Below are 20,030 nucleotides of genomic sequence, written 5' to 3' on the forward strand. Positions count from 1 at the left end.
TTTCTCTTTCAAACTTTGACAAGATAAGATGGGTAATATGTAGATTCTCTCTCAGAACATTCACAAATGAAATTCAAGTAATGTTTCACCATTATACGAGGTCATAACCAAATATCGGACATTCCACAATTGTAAATGGTGGGCAGGCTATAAAAAATGAATGTTATGATTTATTATCCAGTTTTTCATAAGACCCATAAGACATATTATGTGAGTGCTTATTTTCACCCAGGTAATCAGATTTGATGGCATCACAGCGGTACTCCTAATGCTGGGTAAACAACGACTTCCATTTCCCTACCAGGTATGTATGTAACACATAACGTTATGCATGGCTATACGAACTAATGACCTTTGCTTGTGGTATTAAAATGAGGTACCCAATATTTACATTGGTGTCGATGAAACTCACAAGAAACGGTCACCAGTTGAGTGTAAAAGTTATCAAACACCTGGTGGGTGTTTCATAAAGCTGTTCGTAAGTTAAGAGCGACTTTAAGAACGACTGGTGATCCTTTCTTGTAGTAAATGGTACACACCATTGCATGATTGGCGATGATTTAGCGCGCAAGAAAGGATCACCAGTCGTTCTTAAAGTCGCTCTTAACTTACGAACAGCTTTATGAAACGGCCCCCTGGATAAAGAGTAAACCCCGACTAGTGAGGAGAGCTTCATAACAGAAACTAGTTTTTCTTTTAGTCATCCTCAGGCACTAGTCGGTGGTAATTTATTCCTATTGTACATATTCTTGTTTTCTTTTGCCTGGAAATAAAATAAATAAAAAATAAATAAAATAAGTTTAGATTAATGACTTAGCAAGGGACACAACAGTGGGATTTGAACATGGAACCTAATGTTTCATAATCTGGGGAATTATCTACTGACCCACGACACCGCTAAAAATTTAGATCCATATTCAGTTCCTTACACCCAGTATTTGACATCCTGTAAAACAGAGCCATCATTTTTTGAGACAGCATCACCTAGGAAAGGTCCAGTTATGGTGAGATCTGGGTAGTTCAATATAACCAGTATTTGACATCCTTCACAAACAGATCATCAAAGCCCTTGAGAAAGTATCATCAAGGAAAGGTTCTGATATGGTGAGGTCTATCGAGTTCGTTACGGCCAATTTATGACATCCTGGACAAACAAGGCCATGGCTCTGGAGACTCCTCATGAAGGACCGATTCTGATAAAGTGATATCTAGGCAAGCAGTGCATAGGCAGCATCTGTGGTGCTGACTGCCTGGAATGTAGCGGTGAAGGCTCTCCGGCTTGCTTCATCAATTACCTGAAGAGGTCAAATTAAATCACATCACATCAGGCAACTTTTACAACATATTTTATTCGATTCAATGATACGCTCTTTATATGTTAATTGATAAAACATTAGATTAATAAAATAATAGATTTGGCGTTGAATGAATAATTTCATAATGAACTGAAGTTGAACATAAGAATAAAACAACTTATTTTCAGCATTATGTAATGAAGGGTTTACCTTCTTTCCAATTATTTCCTTTCCTAATCTGTCACTGATCAATAGGTAACGAATTATTATTACATAGATTTTCCCACATCAAACTTACTAAATTACAATAGTTGTTCTGAAACAGCTATAAATCTTTGATTTGAATAATTTCCATAACAAAATCCACCCTCATAAACACACTCGGAATGGAAAGATCAGAATAAAAAGTTCATTATAAAATCTCCTTTTACAATAGGTTTTGAAATGGAATGTATGCCTGATTCATTCTAAGCTACTAGTCTGAATTCATTTGCATCATATTCCAAATTTTTTAGCATGCAGGTAAACTTGCATAATTCAACCTTCCATAAGTCAAATATTTACCTAAGTTGAAGCAGTATATTTTTACCAGATTACAAAAACATGTATACATAGCTCTTGTCTAGGCCAAATTTCTCCTAAGTCAAATAGATTTTTTTTGACCCAACAGATTTGACTCAGGTTTATGATAAATACAGATAAAGGTTAGTATGAACTATTCTGGGAAAATGGTGGAGATCTCACCTGAGTATTGTAGAAATCTTTAGCTGCAAGGATAAAGTACTTGCGATCCACCGGCTCCAGCTTCCCCATCCTATTAATCACATGACTCAGTCTGATCAAAGGTCAAGGAATTAGACAATAGTCAAAGTAAAAATAACATAGTAATTGATTGACAACTAATAAAATGGACAAATAGAAACATTCTACCTGTATGCCTTGCAATGACATTGCTATGGTAAAGGTCAACGGTCAATGAATCTTTGACTAGTCAAAGCTAAAACACTGTACCTAACTGAGAAAGACTGGGGTTATGTTTCAAAAAACCGTTTGTAAAGTTATGCATGACTTTATGCACAACAAACCAGCTGTATAGGGATACATCAGTGAGCATAAGAAAGGGTCTCTAGTTGTGAGAAAAGTCAAGACTTACAAACAGCTTTATGAAAACTGCCCCAGGGTTGTTTTTCATTTAACTGTATGTACTTTAAGCACAACTTTAAACATGACTGGTATCCTTCTCTTGTCCTATTTAAGTGCAAGTTAAGTTCATAAAGAATTTTGAAGAAAAAAAACTTTTAAAGGACTCCACAGATGTCTCTAGGAAGGCTAATTTACAATCTAGGACAATTTCATTCTTCTTCAAAGGATACAAGGCTCTGAGCCATTTGTTTGTGGAGGCACTGATAAAGAAGCATGTCAAACTCCAGATTGCCATGGCAACCGGTGTACGCTGGGTGAAGTTGGAGAGTGAGAGCATCACCCAATCCCTCACAGACTGGGTCTGGCCATTCCGATGGAGGTTACCGAACACCTGTTGACATCAAGAAATAGAGATCATTGTCTATACCGTTACATTTCAATTGTTACAGGGTCTAATGTTTACTCCATCATATTCCTGTATGTTAACAAGTAATTTCTTATGCTAATTAAAAATAATTTCTTGTCTTATGATCTTTACAAAACTGAGGAAGAAATTAATACATATTGATACCCCCAAACTTATCAGATCACCATCACCGTTATTTGTATAATTGGACCGAAAAATAATTCTTTAATTATCACAAGAATGAAAGCAGGATGTATGAATAGACTACCCAAAAACAAAATGCCTCCAGCAACCACATACAGTGGGCGGAGCCTACAATATAACTAACCTTGAAGACAACAGTTGCCATAAGCTGGGGGTGTGGTTGCTGGTTGGATAAGAACTCTCCTATGACTTTGTTCATGATATCTTGAGGTGGAAAGAAGTCATTCAAGAATGGAGGGAGGATGAACGCTACCGCCTTTGCTTCTGATGGATATCCCTTTCGTATCCTGTGAATGAAAGTTTGAATTTAACCCTTTTGAATACTGTATTCTCTGAATCCTAATTTCATTCAAAGAAACAATAACAAATCATGAGATTACCAACATACTTCATCTCATACCATTTATGCCATGCACATCACTGTTTAATGAAACAATGTCTCACCCTCATTTTGGTATATATTTACTTCACTTTATGAACTATGCAAACCATAATTTGAGAGCTATACACCACTCAATAAAGAGTACAACGTGGATAAAAATAATTTGAATAAGGTCCCGCATATTAAAAGGGAGTTGATGTACATACTCTATGGAATTGCCCTTCACATATTATGGGTATTGCCACCAGTGGAAATATATAGTTTCTATTCAGATACTCCATTGGAGGATAACAAGGGAAGATACAGAGCAGGAAAACTGATTGCCAAGGTCCAAATGGCAAAGAATTTTGTTGAAATGCCGACACAGCTAACCAACGACCTTAATTTTCCATCTTCTAAAATGCCAATTCCATGTTCTTCAGCGTTCTAAACATCACATTCTGTGCTCTTCAGTAACACAAATACACCAGCTAAAGCAAATGTAAAATATTAAAAATCTGAGAAAAGCATAAGTTTCCATGCAGATGAAGGTTGGAATACACATTCAAACATTACAAACAGGTCTCATGGGCAATTCTCTACTCATGCATGATTTCTCTTTCATTTAATTTTTTTTTAATTTTTTTGTTTTAAGTTTCATAATTTTCAACTATTTTTGGTTGAAAATGTGTTTTCTGGGAATTCCATCCCCCCACTTTCTATATCACAGAAAATCTGGGCTTCTAAACTAACCTATCAAACATGATAGAAACTCTCTCCATGGCAAGAAGGACTTCTTCAGGATCTTGAGGTTGCATCTCATGGTGGATGTCATCATCATCAGTTGACATCCCTCTACCATCTTCAGCAGTGTACATACTAGTAAGTAGCAGACCCAACGCTGACAGGGCATGCATGGGGGAGGGTAGACACAACCTGGAACAGCAAAGTGGATAAATGTTAATATTAACAATAATGTATCATTCAAATGGTGACATCTAGCTAGAAATAATTTAGTTTCATTGTCACTATTCTTACTACCCCAGCTATAGCTTGGTTTGCCATGTCCAGCAGACCTGCCAACCTCTGGGAATGAAAAACTGTATTCTGTGATTAAAAAAAATGTATTTTTCCCAAAAAAAAGTGTATTTCATAATAAAATGCTTGGCGCACTCGCTCATCGCTGCGCTCAAGCTGCATGCAAGCTAAAATGCGCACTGCTCTTGCAGATGAAAAAAACACATTAAAACATGTGTATATCTTCACCCTGGTTCGAACAAAATGATTGAAAAAAAAACAAGTTACCTGAAATTACATTGATCTAATATCCATATTTGTGCACGTTTTATGAAATAGAGACATATAGAGATTATTTTTCTCAATAAATTACGATTTAGTTAAAAAAAAAAAAAAAATTTGGTTGCAAAAACGTACTAAATACGGCTAAAACGTACTGGTTGGCAGGTCTGGTCCAGTGCATTGAAAAAACTAATCCTCATAAGTACCCATTAATGCTGCATATTGTGGATACATTTCTTGCTTAAGCAAGACATCGCATTGTTTGGATTCCAACCCAGGATACTCTGGATGAATGACAAGGATCAAGACCACCATATGCATAATCATCTTCACCACCATCATCATTATCATCATCATCTTCATCGTCATCATCACCACTATTGCCATCATCATCATCATCGTTGTCATCATCACCATCATCATCATCAGCACAAACATTCTCACCACAACCATCACCACCACCACCACCCACAATACCACTACCACCACTGCCATCATAATAAACTTAGTTACCCAATCAGCTGATTTCTTACCTGTCAACGCTCAGCTTCTTGAGCATATCTCTCTCCTGCGAGCCCAGAGCATGTGCCACTAGAAGTCTCTCAAAGCCTACCATAATGGCATGGTAAACCAACCAGGAAGTAGATTCATCACTCATCAGCACCATTACTACACATTGCTGAAAATGAAAAGGCAAGAGATTTTCTTAAATCAGTCTTCCTGTACTTCATTTTTAATGCTTTTTTAATGTATACATTTATGTGAATGTTAAAAATTTTGAATTTGGAACCTAACATATTGTCTGATGCAATTCATTGTATCACCATTCCTGTTATCTTCATGCATAGCATAATCTACCTCACTTTTTCTCCTGAAAAATAAAGCCCTAAATGTCAGATAAGCATTTCACTGAATATCTAATTGCATTAAACACCTGTAATCATTACCATGGGCAGGAGCAACTATCATCACATTTTCATCAATAAAGCCCTCATAATTGACACCCTCCCCCTCCTCCCTAATATTTCTCAATTTAATCATTTTTCTTCTCGTTTCATTTCTTTCATTCATCTTTTCACTTTTGATATCCATACAAGGTGGCAAATATCACCAATGTTATACAGTTTAGTTTGGAAAATTTCCAAACACTACAAATATTACAGCTGAACTGCTACTGCAACAATAAAATAAAGACAAACTACATGAACAATTTTTTGATTTCCTTTTTAACCTTCCAACATGACACTCCAACATCCTGCAAAGACACCTAAATGTGGGCAATTCCATAAAATAATCAACCTTTTTGTACGTCCGCCCCACATTTTTCTCAAGTTTTACTTCACTTTATAAACTGACAAAGTCATGGACCCTTGAGAACATTACTGACTGTCAAACGAACAAGAAATCAGAGACAGAAAATTTCACGAAGGCCCCACATATAGGGGGTCGGACGTACACATTTTATGGAATTGCCCATGTTTAAACTCTTTATCTCACCTGAAGGATAGCTTTAGTGAAGTCTGATCCTGCAGTTAGATCCGAGTAGTACTCCATGATATAGAACGCTACTGACAACATCACCAAGACATGTTTCTGACAAGCGGAACTACTGCAACTGCAACATTAACAAAGGAATTTAAAAAGGTACAATTCCAACTCAACTCTTTGTGAAACTCCACATATATCACAATTATAAACATATCGACAGTACCAATCTTTCATCAATTATATGACACTAAATGATAGTCACATGCATCATTCATTATTATTATGTACCCGACCGCTATTTTCCCCTATAGAAAATGTTCTGATTCACTTCCTATTTATATTATTATCAATATCAAATCTACTTACTTTGATATAGCCTTGATGTTTCTAGTGATGTAATCGGTTACCATGGGAACAAAGACTTGGATATCCTCCACAGCATCTGACTCCAGGATATAGAGTACCCCGTAGAGCGCCCCCACTCGGCTGGGAAGATGCGTACTCCGTAACGTGACCTCAAGAAGCTTGCTGACCTTCTCAGAGACATCCTTGTCCTGTATGAGAATCGTAAGTGTCTCTTTACTAAACTTGTTGACTTCTGCACTAAAAAATTCCCACAAACTGAATTTAGATGTCATCTATTTCTCATAGCAAGTGAGTTATCTTCCATCTTCATTACCCTCACAGAGAAGGGGAGTGTTTTCATGAGAGGACTTGTCGCTTGTTTGATCCGACAGAGTATACATTTTATCAGACAGTTTCTATAGGAACAGTGCTTCTCAGCCAATCAAAATCAAGGAAAGTTGTTGGATCTGACAACTTGTCGGACAACATATGTTGAAACGCTTCCCAGAAATATCTGAAGATGCTTTGATCAAATAATGCATCACAATATCTGTTTGAGGGATAAATAAAAAATTCCACTAACAAAGTCATAGTTCATTCCCTCCACCCAACTCACTACCCCCCCCCCCAAAAAAAATGGAGCTTCATAAACTCATGCATATTTGTTTTATAACATACCATTCCTAGAACGGATGCTGCCTTGCAGATGCCTGGGATGACATACTGCGTCACTAACTCATCCTCCACAGGGTGAATCTTGTTCAACTCCAGCAATGTCTCATACATCCATTCAAACTGAGATCGCTCGGTGAATATATCTGAGATAAGCAGTACCTTTGGGGGAGTGAACGGATAAATAAATGTTACATAATTGCACAAACTAATCAAGGAGCACATAAGTAATTCAAGACCATACAATTCAACATATTTGTAATGATGTTGTAATATTAGATGTGAACAAACTAGCAAGCAAAACTATGTCAGAATAACACATTACTTTTATGGCATTACAAGACCATGAATTCAAGATGTTCATAATCATACTCAACAGAATTCAACATTGTTGACCTATCACTTGTAAAATACTGTGCTACAACAGTAGCTGGATTTCATCATTCCTTTCAGGAAATAATATCCACCTCCATCACCCAATGATCATCATCTGCAGGTAGCAACTGTAGCGTAATGGGAGGAAGAACTTCATCCTATCAAAGCGTACAAAGAAAAAAAAAATCCCCTTTTAGATCACTTCGCCCTTGAAATAAATAAATTCGAGATGAATTGGAGGTCAATGGGATATGTGTGTGTATTATTTGGTTGCAAGTGACAACATCTTATCAGGACTTAATAAAGAAATACTTACTGACTTGATGGTCTCACAGAGTAGCATGAGTGATGTCCTGCGGGCCGAGCCTGGGGCAAGCCACTGACCATATACCTCCAGCAGCAACACCAGACAGGAGTGGACATCAAGATTGGACGGAACCCTACTGAGGGAGGCTGGGATAGCTGTACGACCCAGGGGGATGATGCTGGCTTCTGGTCGGTTCTGGTTCTGGTCTTCAACCAGCGGTAGGATCATGTTGTTGATGGCCCAGATGCCGTGAACGGAGACCTACAATCAAGGTAGTCAAATTGAATCCATATATTGTTTTTTATATCACTGTCTCAGTGGGAGACTTCAAGCATGTATCTTTCAATTTTGTACAGAAGACCTCCCCAAATCAGTTATACCTGATATAAACTACAGAATTCTTGCCTATATTTACTCATACTTTGGATAGAGAAATTCAGATAATATGAATAATCAAATGAAAGCTTTTAAGGTCTAATACTGAGGAGGCCTAATATCTAATGTCTGCCTGAAAACATGTCATTTGTGAGATCTGGGGTCGTGACTCAAAGCTTTAATAGCAATCATCATAGACATTTTTTTTTGGATGGATTGCATTGACTACAACGTAAAATTAATTATGAAAATCAAGCGTATGATTAATGGCTTATCTTTGTGTTAAAGGACCCAGGTGTTGATGTTATTCAGCCAGACATTCATCCATATTGTGCTGCACTCAACTGGGGTCAATGGGGACCTGGGATGAATTTATTCCTTCAAGTGCAGTGCGTGGAACAGTTATGATGCATTATAGTACAGACTTCCGATAATGTAAGAGTTCAATACTATAAAAGCAAGTATAATTATTATTATCTCTAAAATATAAACTAAAAGGCTGGGAGTGCCTTACCTGTCCCAATGTGAATTCATCCTCATTACCCTCTGTCTCCATGTTAGCTGTCAGCATCTCATCAAACGGTCCTTCCATCGCTGTACTTGTAGCAGGTACCAAAGTCTTTTGAGATCTGTGTTTATTTGGCAAAGTAAACACGATTGACGTATTACATCATGCCACAGTGGACATTGTTCACTTTTTAAAAGAACAAACTTCATTAACCATGCTTTGAATTGGAAGAGTTTGTGTGGAAATGGAATGTATAAAGATAAACATAAAGTTCTAAGAGAAGAAATGACTCAAATAATGACAAGTAAAAAGAGTTCACATGGCAGAATTTTAGGGATCACAATATGGTTATTGCTAACAAGAACCAAGGGTTCAAAAAATTTAACAAAGAAAAGAGAGAGGAGAGAGTTCTCATTTTGAAGATTATATCAAGTCCAGAATATAAAGGCATCCTAGGGTCCCAATAGCACAAAGGAGGTTTAAATCATTGACAGGATTTAAATAGCTCCCAAGGTTTTTAAACCACTAAAATTAACATACATGAATGAGTTGCCAGTGTGAACACCTGTAAGTCTTTTGTGAGTTTGGGCTCAAAAGGAACAAAGAGTGAGGCCAGGGCATGAACCATCCAACAAACCAACACATGACTGACCTTGTTGATTGCATAGCTAGCATCTCTCGTTCGACAAGGACTCGGAGTCGACCTAACCTCTGACCTTTCTTGGTGGCAAGGAAGGGCAAGCTGTCGTGTCGTGGGATACAGAGGGGTCGACTGTTGGTGGGGTTGCCGGCCGAGGGGCGTAGGATAGTGTTCAGTAGCAAGGAGGTGATCCCTCGTATGGCTAAACACATCAATTCATTCTGCTCCATCTCCTCCTAATTAATAATCATGATGTTATCAATAGTAATCATGATAAAAATGTTGATCCCTAATTGAAGGAGTCAGCTTTGACGGGTCAATGGCTTTTTCTGATGCCCTGCAGCCGCTAATTTTTTTTAGTGCATGTGTATGTTTCATTATCAATTTTTTTGTTTATCATTGTACTGAAGATTGCATATTCTTTATTATTTTATCTCGTATATGCATGTACTTTAATGGATGCTAAATATTAAAATAAAATGAAATCAATTTCTCAACATGATTATGATGATAATAAAAAAACATGAGATTAATATTGTGATAAAGATTATGATGATGATAACAATGACAATGATGATTGTGATGATTATGATGAAAGTGATGATGGTAGTAATATCAGTGATGATAAGGATAACAGTCACATCCTGTCACAGCCTTTTTAATTGGTCCCTTCATGTAGATATAGAGTAATCATAACCTTACCTCAATCATGACATCTTCAGGATTGTCAGCAGGGTTCAATAAGCCTAGCAGTGAAGCCCAGGTCTCCTCAAACTGAAAACGGCTTGTCCATCCTAAAAAAGAAAAAAATAGACAGGGTATTACCAACGTTCCATAAAGTATGTCCGGCATCCTATATGCGGTACCTTCCCAAAATGCTTCGTTTCTGTTTTCAAGTTCATATAAAAATTACAGTGCTTTCAAACTATCATTGTACCAAATTATTTTATTCTAAATATCTCATACTTCTAACATATCAATATGTTTCAAATCAGCCCATGAACAAAGAATGTCAACATAAAAGTTGGGCAGGCAAATAGTGTTTCAAACAAATGCTATACATATCGCTTTTTTTCAAAGTAAAATTCAAACAGAGACCTTAATCCCTTTAAAGATGTAATTCCCTCTGCGTCCAATATTCAAACCCTACAAAACACATGACAGAATGGTTACCTATTGAGTTGACCCTCTGAATGAAGCTTCTGAGAACGGCCTTTTCTTTGAGGAACTCCAAGGGTATAGGAGGCAGGTTGGTCTGAGCACGTTCCAGGGGGCTTGGACACCATCCCATCTTCCAAAGGATGGGAGGGGTCCTTGCAAAGCCATTGACTGAGGGCAGGCGAGCAAGGCCAACCATCACGCTCTTCATGGGCTCCCTCAGGAATTGAGGAGTCTTGGTGAGGAAGGCTTCCTGTTCCTTGGGGGACATATTTTCATTCAAGAGTTCCACAAGTTCAGAGATCCGATGGCAGGCTTGGAGTTGATGATCAAACCCTGGAGGAGGACATAAAAAAAGGAATTGAGAATAATTTTCTTCGTTCTTCCTATGGAACTTATTACTCAATCATGGACAATTAAAGATGTTGAGTCACACATTCTTATTTGAACACATTATGTGGTGTCATAAACCCTCATTAATCTATTGTTGTAGAATTAGTATAAGTAGTAGAAGTAGTAGTAGTAGTAGTAGTAGTAGTAGTAGTAGTAGTAGTAGTATTAGCATAAGTAGTAGTAGTAGTAGTAGCAGCAGTAGTAGCAGTAGTAGTAAGAGTAGAAGTAGTAGTAGTAGTAGCAGTAGTAGTAGTAGTAGTAGTAATAGTAGTAGTAGTAGTAGTAGTAGTAGTAGTAGTAGTAGTAGTAGTAGTAGTAGTAGTAGTAGTAGTAGTAGTAGTAGTAGTAGTAGTGGTAGTAGTAGTAGTAGTAGTAGTAGTAGTAGTAGTAGTAGTAGTAGTAGTAGTAGTAGTAGCAGAAGAAGTAGCAGCAGTAGAAGTAGCAGTAGAAGAAGAATTAGCAGCAATAGTAGTAGTAGTCCATAGAGTAGTTTTGTTGGTGGTAGTGGAACAATATGAAGTGAGAGTATGAATAGATGATAAAAAATTGAAATAATTAATTATGCAGTTCAAAATACTCTCGAAATTAAAAATGATATTTATATTTAGTGCATCAGCATGTAATTGGAAATTTGTATGTCTGACCTTCTATATAATATACAACCTTCTTGAAATAATTATGCTCCAATTTTTAGTATATTAAAGGTTATATGCTCTTAACTTACATGAAATGGAGTAAGAATAGGGGTATGGGGGTAGGATGCACAAATAAGGTGATTACTGTACTTGTTGGTTTTTACGACACTTAAATTCATTAAATCAATATTTGAAACATACAGGTGTACCTTTTTGACATGACAGAAATGGAGACTTATGTATTTGCTTACTTAAATCTAATCCTGGCATTTCCTGAAGCTTTGGCACAGTGAACGGTTCATGCTCTTCCTTCCAGACTTTCCCTGGTAACAAAAGAAAATCAATATTGAAATTAGCTAAAAGAACCCTCCCTATTGCATATAAGATAGGTAGAAACAGTGAGATTTAAATGGCTGGGGAGCAATTCATGAAACATATAGTCAGTGATTTTCACTCTCTATTATTTCAAGCTTCTGCATCATGTTTTCCAATACATGGTTCTTACTTCTTGTAATTTTTTACCTTTCAACTGAGGTGTACTTCTCATGAAAAATCATATTCATCTTGCCTGATAGGACAAGTGAACCCCATTTTTAATACTTTTTTTTTCATCTTAAAGAAACAAAAAACAGAACATAAAATTTGCTCTGCAACACACCTGCTTGGATGATGTGATAGATGCTACCAATAGCTGAACAGAACCAGGTCACATGATCTGGATCACCAATCAGAGTTGAGAGCTCAGGATGCTGGAGTATTTCAGCGATGCACTCTATGGAAGCGAGAGCTTGTGCCGAGGATATTGGTTTACCTTCTGATATACTCCAACTCACAAGCTGGATCAAAGAAAACAAAAGATATGATAACTTTTTCCCAATTGAACACTTTACAGGGATATTACTACAAGGCCATATTTCAGAATATGTTAACAAATATACAAACGACTTAATAGATCACATAATGTTAAGTCAACATTCAGTCACTGAACTTTGTGTTACAGGCTCCTGGTCCTTTAGAGAAGAACGAGAGCTTTGAAGAATATTAATATCCTCTAAGTAGTCAAGTAAACTTATCAACAACCATTAACCACATAAAATAAAAGAAATACTCTAAGCATACTAGAGGCCTTGCAGATCTCTTGGATTATGTAAGTTTTTTATTTATGTAATAGGCGGTCCCAATTTGTGACTTTATTTATTTATTTATTTATTAACAATATTTCAACAGGATACCCAATCAACATAAAATTGCTCTCCCTTGGGGTCCTGCATATTAAAAAAAAACAATCACAATATATCTTGTTATACACAGTAAAATTAACATGAGAAAATGTACATACATTATGATAGAACATAATAGTTGAAGTCAAATATAAACGAAACTATAAATAACTATTAACTACGCACATCATTAGAAAGAAGGGTCTGTACATAGAACATAATAATCGAAATTGACATCGGAGATATCTACTATTGGAAAAAAAGCTGCAACTGGATTTAAAGGTTATCTTTTAAATATTTCTTAAAAATTGAGAGGGAATTTATGTTTTGAGATTCAGATTGAAGACTATTCCATAATGAGACGGCTTGATAATGAAATGAGTGTTTGAATGATTCAATATGACATTTGGGGAAGTGTAACTTATTTTGTGAGGAACTTCTTGTACAGTGTGAGTGAATTTCTTTTCTAAAAGTAAATAGTTTGGACAGACATGTGGGAGCAATACTTTTCATACATTTGAACATTAAAATAAATCTGAAAATACGAACTCTATCTTCAAATCTTTTCCAATCTAAGAGGGCAAATAAATTTTCCGAAGGGGTCAAGAAATGGGCATTTAAAATAATCCTTGCAGCTCTTTTCTGTAATTTATTTAATCTTTCGGTATCTTCTTTGAATTTATCCCCCCAGACAATACAACAATAATCTAGAATTGGCAAAACCATAGCATTATATAGAGTGAGTAAAGTATTTTCATTGACACAACCTTTTAACCTTCGTAGGATACCCAACTTCCTGCTAACGTTATTGGCTACTTTAGATACATGTTCTTTCCATGATAATTCATTATCAATAAGTATACCTAAACATTCAAAGGATTGGACTTGTATGATCTGGCGACCATTACAAATTATTTTTAACTGAGATTCATTGGAATAAATAAAGTTTGCAAGTCGAACACGTGTACCAATAATCATACATTTTGTTTTTTCATAATTCATCATCATACGGTTATCTTCTAACCAGCAGGTTATATTTTCTAAATCCAATTGTAATTTATTTTGTATTTCAGCTAAACTATCACCTTCGGCATAAATAGATGTATCGTCTGCGTACATAACTATTTTGGAGTGTTTCAATACGTTAGGCATATCATTTATAAATATGGAAAATAATTTTGGGCCCAATATGGATCCCTGCGGTACTCCTCTCCGCATCTCTTTAGTTTCAGAAAGTACCCCATTTATATTAACACGTTGTGATCTATTAAATAGATAAGAATTAAACCATTTGATTGAGTCTGGTGAGAAACCATATTTTTTCAATTTTAATAACAACAAATCCAAATCTACCAAATCGAAGGCCTTTTTCAAATCAATGAAAATAACACCGACCATTTTCCCATTATTAATACTTGTATACCAATCATTAACCATATATACTAATGCAGTTTCAGTTGAATGGTTTTTTCTAAACCCGAATTGGCTTTCACATAATAATCCAGAAACATTCAGAAAGGAATCTAGTTCTGTATTGATAATCTTTTCTACAATCTTGGAAACAATACTTAACACTGAAATCGGCCTATAATTACTAATTTCTTCAGTACTACCCTTTTTATGAAGGGGAAAAATTTTAGCTTCCTTCCATTCCTTTGGAAAAGAGCAGGATGAAAAAGAATTGTTAATCAAAGATACTAAAGAAGGAATCAAAACGTGACCACATAATTTAATTATTTTACAACTTATTCCATCAAGGCCACAAGACGAATTTGTATTTAAAGTTTTAATAGCCTTTATGACTTGATCGGAATTTACTATCGGTAAGTTAAAAAGAAAATCTTCTTGGGATGAGTTTGGATGATAAGTTTCATGTGGTGAAGAATTAATATCAGTGACATGACTAAAATCTTCAATCAAGTCTTTGGTAACTGACACAAAATAATCATTAAAATGGTTGGCAATATTCAGTGGATCATCATATTCATTTCCATCAAAAACAATCTTATTCAAGGAAGATTTATGTTTTGAAGGTAATAATTCTTTAATACATTTCCATAATTCGCTGCTGTTATTTTTACAATCAAAAATTTTCTTATGAAAATATTTCTTTTTATTAGATTTGACCATAATATTAACTGTATTTCTACTTTGTTTATACATGACCCAGTGTTCTTCTGATTTTGATTTCATAAATTTCTTTAATTTTTTATCTCGTTGTATCATAACATCTCGTATATCATTTGTTATCCATGGTGTATGTTTTTCTTTAACTCTCCGTGACTTAATAGGCAAATGAGCATTTACGACATTCAATAAAGATTGCTTCCATTTTTGCCATAAAAAATCAATACCTTCGTCACTATTTAAAAAACTCCAATCTACATTGTATAAATCATGCTTAAAACTATTCTCATTGAACTTTTTAAATGATCTATAAGTGATACATTTGGATTCTTTCTTAATCTTTTTACCACACAAAATTCCAAAAATCATAAAGTGATCACTGATAGTTAAGGTAATCACACCATATTCCGTAAATAATTCTGGTTTCGTACACTGTAGTACATCAATAATACTACTTGTTGATTGCGTCACCCTTGTAGGAGTGTCAATCATTTGAACAAATTGATAAGTTTCATTCAGTGCTTCCAGAGCGCGTGTTTCTGGTAATGATCTATCTTTATCAAAATTGCAATTTAAATCACCCATAAGAACTACCTCAATATTGTCTGGCATTTTATTAAGAACATTGTCAAGTTTGTGGAAAAAGTCCCTTGTAGCATTTGGCGGTCGATATAAACAAATATACATAAAAGGTGAAGAAAATTTTGGTCGGACTTCAAGGCAAATCATTTCCAAGTCTTCACATTCAAGATCAACTTTACGAGATACCGATAGCGCGGCTGACACGTAAACTAATACACCACCACCTCGGCTGTTGCAATCCTTGCGAAAGATTTGAAAATCCTTTAAGGAAATATCGTCATTAGATATATCGTCACTGCAGAAGGTTTCATTAAGTCCGATTATTCCAACATCAGACAGTGCCCTTGAAAAAACATATTTAAAATCATCAAATTTATTTACAAGACCTCTAACGTTTAAAAAAATGGCTGTGGTAAAATCATGTACAACAAGATGTGATACAATCATTGAAATAGAGATGCATAAGTTTTCTCACCTCTAATGATGCAATCGTCAGAGACATCATACATTCAGAAGCTTCTATATCGAGATCAATCTTCAATGTCCTACAGGCCAGAAAATACCTAGCCAACGCTGCCACGATATCATTGAGCTGGTGACACCACACTCCATCCTGAAAACATTCCATCATCTTTGCACAGTAATCCCTTGCATCTTGGCTCTCAGAACCCGGCTCAAGGATCCGATGCGGCCGAGGAACGAGAGCAGCGAATGATTTCAGGTGCGTGACGAGGGTTGGCATGGCTGCCTTCAGGAGGGCGTCGACTGGTGTTGCCTGAAGGGGGTGTTCGTTACTTGATGAGGGCGCGGTACTTGTTGGGGTAGCATCGGGTGGCTGGGCACTTGAAGGGCTTTGAGCATGCTCAGGTGCTCCGAGCTGGGTGCGTGCTAATCCTAAGCTGATGCATTCTCCAATCAAGGTGTGGTCAAAGTCCTACATTAATATGTCAATGTCGAGGGAAAATTCAGTAAAAAATATTGGTTGCACAAAACATGAATATCATGCTGATATATGACATACATTTGTTCTATTCAGGGTATTATTTCAAACCTGCCACTAAGAGCTCATACACAAAGCAATATCCGAAATCGGATAAAGAGGGCAGAGAAGCTACACAGAAATTCCATTATAAAACAGTTAACGTCTCGGAAAACATGGCTTTGCTGGTTAATGAACTATTCTACCCACTATCCATAAGCACCACTTAAATCCAAAAATTGATTGAAATTACCTCTAGTGTCAAAATAGCCATGATATCCTCAAAGGATAGTCTTGATAGCATGGTAGCGCAGTCTCTGCTTGAAGAATATGGACTGGTTCCACAGCAACAGGACTGAACAATGGACAAATACCACTCCTGAAAACAAACATATCATTATTGGTTCAAACATGGAGCAATAATAATGATGATAACAATTCATTTTGTACAAAGTACTAGAAAACAGCATGTTGTTTCAAACCATTTTTCAGATATATTATTACTCTAGCCACTGGATTCTATTATCTATATAAGGAATTTGTTAATTCTATAATGAATACACCTACATACATAACATATGAGAAATCATCATATGAAGATTGTACATATTGTCAATATACAATCAAGCTTTAAAATCATAAGAATACTTCTGTGAAATGCCCTTGTATGCAAGTAATTAATAATTGCCCATTATATAAATTGACAACAAATTCTAAATGAAATGTTTTCGAAGCCAGTAAAATGGCAAGATTTCAGTTGCTTCTCACATTAGCTAATAAGTTGTCATTGGAAACAGTATTTCTGAAACAAAGTCCAAGTATACCTTATCAAGGAAGACATCGGCAAGGTTCTTTGGCAAGTCACTGGGTAGGTCGGGAGGAGATGGAGCCGGTTCCTCTACTGTCAGATCAAGCTTTAATCTACTTAGTAAAGACATCAATCTTTGATTTCTACAGAGATATGAAGAGAGAAAGAGATGTTATGATTGAGAAATTGACAGGATTCTTTTGCAAGTCATTTGGTAGATCAGGAGATGGAGCCAGTTGCTCTACTGTCAGATTAAGATTTAATCTACATAGTAAAGACATTAATCTTTGATTTCTAGAGAGATATGAAAGAGAGAAAATGGGGAAAAAAAGGAGCACCTGTAGAAAGCTTTAAAAAAAAAGCTTGCTAATGACAAAAGTAAAAAAGAAAAAACAAAAGCTAATCACAGATCTGTTTACATAATAATTTATTAATGAGCCATGTTAAAATATATTCAAATTATGGTTTACAATAAACTAAATACATTATTGTTAATACAGACCAAACAGGATTCCATGTAAACATATAATCAAGTCATGGTAAAAGCAAAATGTAAAAGCAAAATGTACTTACTTTTGAGCTAGCCTATTTGAAGTAAGAAAGCCTTCAAGTTTCGTCAATTCCTCATGGGTGAGTTGCGCCCTCGTGTGTTGATCCACCCTCTCAGCTAGTAGCATCTCCACTCTGCGGCACGCTAGCCCACTAGCCACCCTGGCAATGGACTGCCAGTGTGTTGTCAGGAACTTTTCAATCAGAAGGGTCAGAAGCATTCCTGCAAAAAAGGGTCACAAATTCCACTCTCACTAGATCATAGCCAACAGACAATATAATAATTTGTCATGTCGGTGCAAGAATGCCCTTAGCAAAACATTTTTGCGCATCGCATCAGTGCAGAAACGCCCTTACGCAACACAGTTATGCGTGCTGCTAAGGGCGTTTTTGCACGAATGCAATGCACGATAATGCAGTGTTAAGGGCATTCTTGCACCGACATGACAAATTATACTTGCTTATCACTTCCATTATCAGATGTTTTCTAAGCATTTTGCAATAATGCAGAATAAATACATTGGCTTTTAATAGTAGAACAGCTATTACGTGCATCACAGAATAAATTCCTATCAGGTACCAACTTACCTCAACTGGGATGAGTGCAGCACAATGTGGATAGAGACTCAAATTAGGAGGTGGTTCAGTATTGGGAAAATTGAAGCTTGATATCTATAACACATGACCTACATCTAATAGACTAAATGCACTATGCAAATACTGTTCATCATCATCATCTTCAAGTAACTTTTACACTGCAATTAAATTTACTACATATACCAACGTGAAATATCAAATTTGTCATATCTTAAAAATCATTCTCCATGTATATATTTTTTCTTGTGATTATTACACAAATATAACTGACACGAACAGAAACTGAGTCTTACACAACTCCGAATCATCCTACACAAATTCCCACTAAGTAATTCTCACATGATAGAGTTTTCAAGAACTGTAATATTTAATGAGATTTGAACCACTAACCTGACTGTGTAAGGTGAATGCCTTCTAGCAACCTCAGGGTCTGTCTCACAAGACATGGGTTGTTCATGTGATTGAATCTAATGTTTATTGCACGAAGAAATAGACCGCTAGCGGCCGAGTTTCGATGAATTGCACTATTCAAGAAATTAAAACATCAAACAAACAAAATTGTAATTGATAAAACTTACATCCTGGAATATTTAGTTGTAAAAACAGAAAAAATTTAAAATTTAAAAACCAAAAAATACTCTAAAATTTACAAAACAATAAATAAGAAAAGAATAATTTCAAGTTTGATTTTTTTTAAGTGAATGGTAAGGTTGGAAATACCTTCTACCAAGTTCCCCTAACACAAAGGTTAGCGATTAATCGTACGCTTGATTTTCACAATTGATTGTACATTGCAGTTGAATGCCTTCTAGCAACCTCAGGGTCTGTCTCACAAGACATGGGTTGTTCATGTGATTGAATCTAATGTTTATTGCACAAAGAAATAGACCGCTAGCGGCCGAGTTTCGATGAATTGCACTATTCAAGAAATTAAAACATCAAACAAACAAAATTGTAATTGATAAAACTTACATCCTGGAATATTTAGTTGTAAAAACAGAAAAAATTTAAAATTTAAAAACCAAAAAATACTCTAAAATTTACAAAACAATAAATAAGAAAAGAATAATTTCAAGTTTGAATTTTTTAAGTGAATGGTAAGGTTGGAAATACCTTCTACCAAGTTCCCCTAACACAAAGGTTAGCGATTAATCGTACGCTTGATTTTCACAATTGATTGTACATTGCAGTCGATGCAATCAATCATAGAAAAATGTTCTATGATCATTGCTAAGCTTTGTGTTACGGCCCAAGGTCTTTGCAAGTACGAGGGAATTCATAAAAGATCAATTCAAATGCATGTAATAACTTATAAAAGGAGGGTGTACCATTCTAGACATCCCTCAAACCATTCCAACAAATGGGTGATAGGGCCTTATCAACTGCAGCCCACAAAACTTGGAATTCTCTGCTTTATACAAACTGTCATGAAATATCTAACAAGTGGAACGCCTCTGGCAGTCTCGCCTGCATTACGCGATTTAATATAGCAGCAGTGCTAACTTTGAAAACTACTATAAAATAACCATTCACAAAAACACCATTCATATAATGACATAATACC

The 20,030-nt window shown here is 35.8% G+C and overlaps 1 protein-coding gene across 1 annotated transcript in view; it reads right to left on the reverse strand.

Moving 5' to 3' along the window:
- Positions 1 to 1,107: 1,107 nt before the first annotated feature.
- LOC129273453 (huntingtin-like) overlaps positions 1,108 to 20,030 on the reverse strand; it is a 57,031-nt gene continuing 38,108 nt past the window's right edge. Inside the window, exons 38-58 of the mRNA XM_064107303.1 lie at positions 18,857 to 18,990; positions 17,894 to 18,092; positions 17,337 to 17,463; positions 16,766 to 16,891; positions 16,009 to 16,467; positions 12,263 to 12,440; positions 11,856 to 11,927; positions 10,592 to 10,912; positions 10,121 to 10,212; positions 9,431 to 9,654; positions 8,785 to 8,899; positions 7,905 to 8,156; positions 7,220 to 7,375; positions 6,563 to 6,750; positions 6,206 to 6,323; positions 5,242 to 5,387; positions 4,163 to 4,345; positions 3,173 to 3,335; positions 2,669 to 2,829; positions 2,040 to 2,130; positions 1,108 to 1,295 (exon numbers count right to left, since the gene is read on the reverse strand). Of these exons, the coding sequence (XP_063963373.1) occupies positions 1,209 to 1,295; positions 2,040 to 2,130; positions 2,669 to 2,829; positions 3,173 to 3,335; positions 4,163 to 4,345; positions 5,242 to 5,387; positions 6,206 to 6,323; positions 6,563 to 6,750; positions 7,220 to 7,375; positions 7,905 to 8,156; positions 8,785 to 8,899; positions 9,431 to 9,654; positions 10,121 to 10,212; positions 10,592 to 10,912; positions 11,856 to 11,927; positions 12,263 to 12,440; positions 16,009 to 16,467; positions 16,766 to 16,891; positions 17,337 to 17,463; positions 17,894 to 18,092; positions 18,857 to 18,990 (3,592 nt within the window). The 3' untranslated portion in view covers positions 1,108 to 1,208. The remainder of the gene's footprint in view (positions 1,296 to 2,039; positions 2,131 to 2,668; positions 2,830 to 3,172; positions 3,336 to 4,162; positions 4,346 to 5,241; positions 5,388 to 6,205; positions 6,324 to 6,562; positions 6,751 to 7,219; positions 7,376 to 7,904; positions 8,157 to 8,784; positions 8,900 to 9,430; positions 9,655 to 10,120; positions 10,213 to 10,591; positions 10,913 to 11,855; positions 11,928 to 12,262; positions 12,441 to 16,008; positions 16,468 to 16,765; positions 16,892 to 17,336; positions 17,464 to 17,893; positions 18,093 to 18,856; positions 18,991 to 20,030) is intronic.

The sequence above is a fragment of the Lytechinus pictus genome, chromosome 12 (genome assembly GCF_037042905.1).
Source record: "Lytechinus pictus isolate F3 Inbred chromosome 12, Lp3.0, whole genome shotgun sequence".
NCBI classification, from domain to species: domain Eukaryota; kingdom Metazoa; phylum Echinodermata; class Echinoidea; order Temnopleuroida; family Toxopneustidae; genus Lytechinus; species Lytechinus pictus.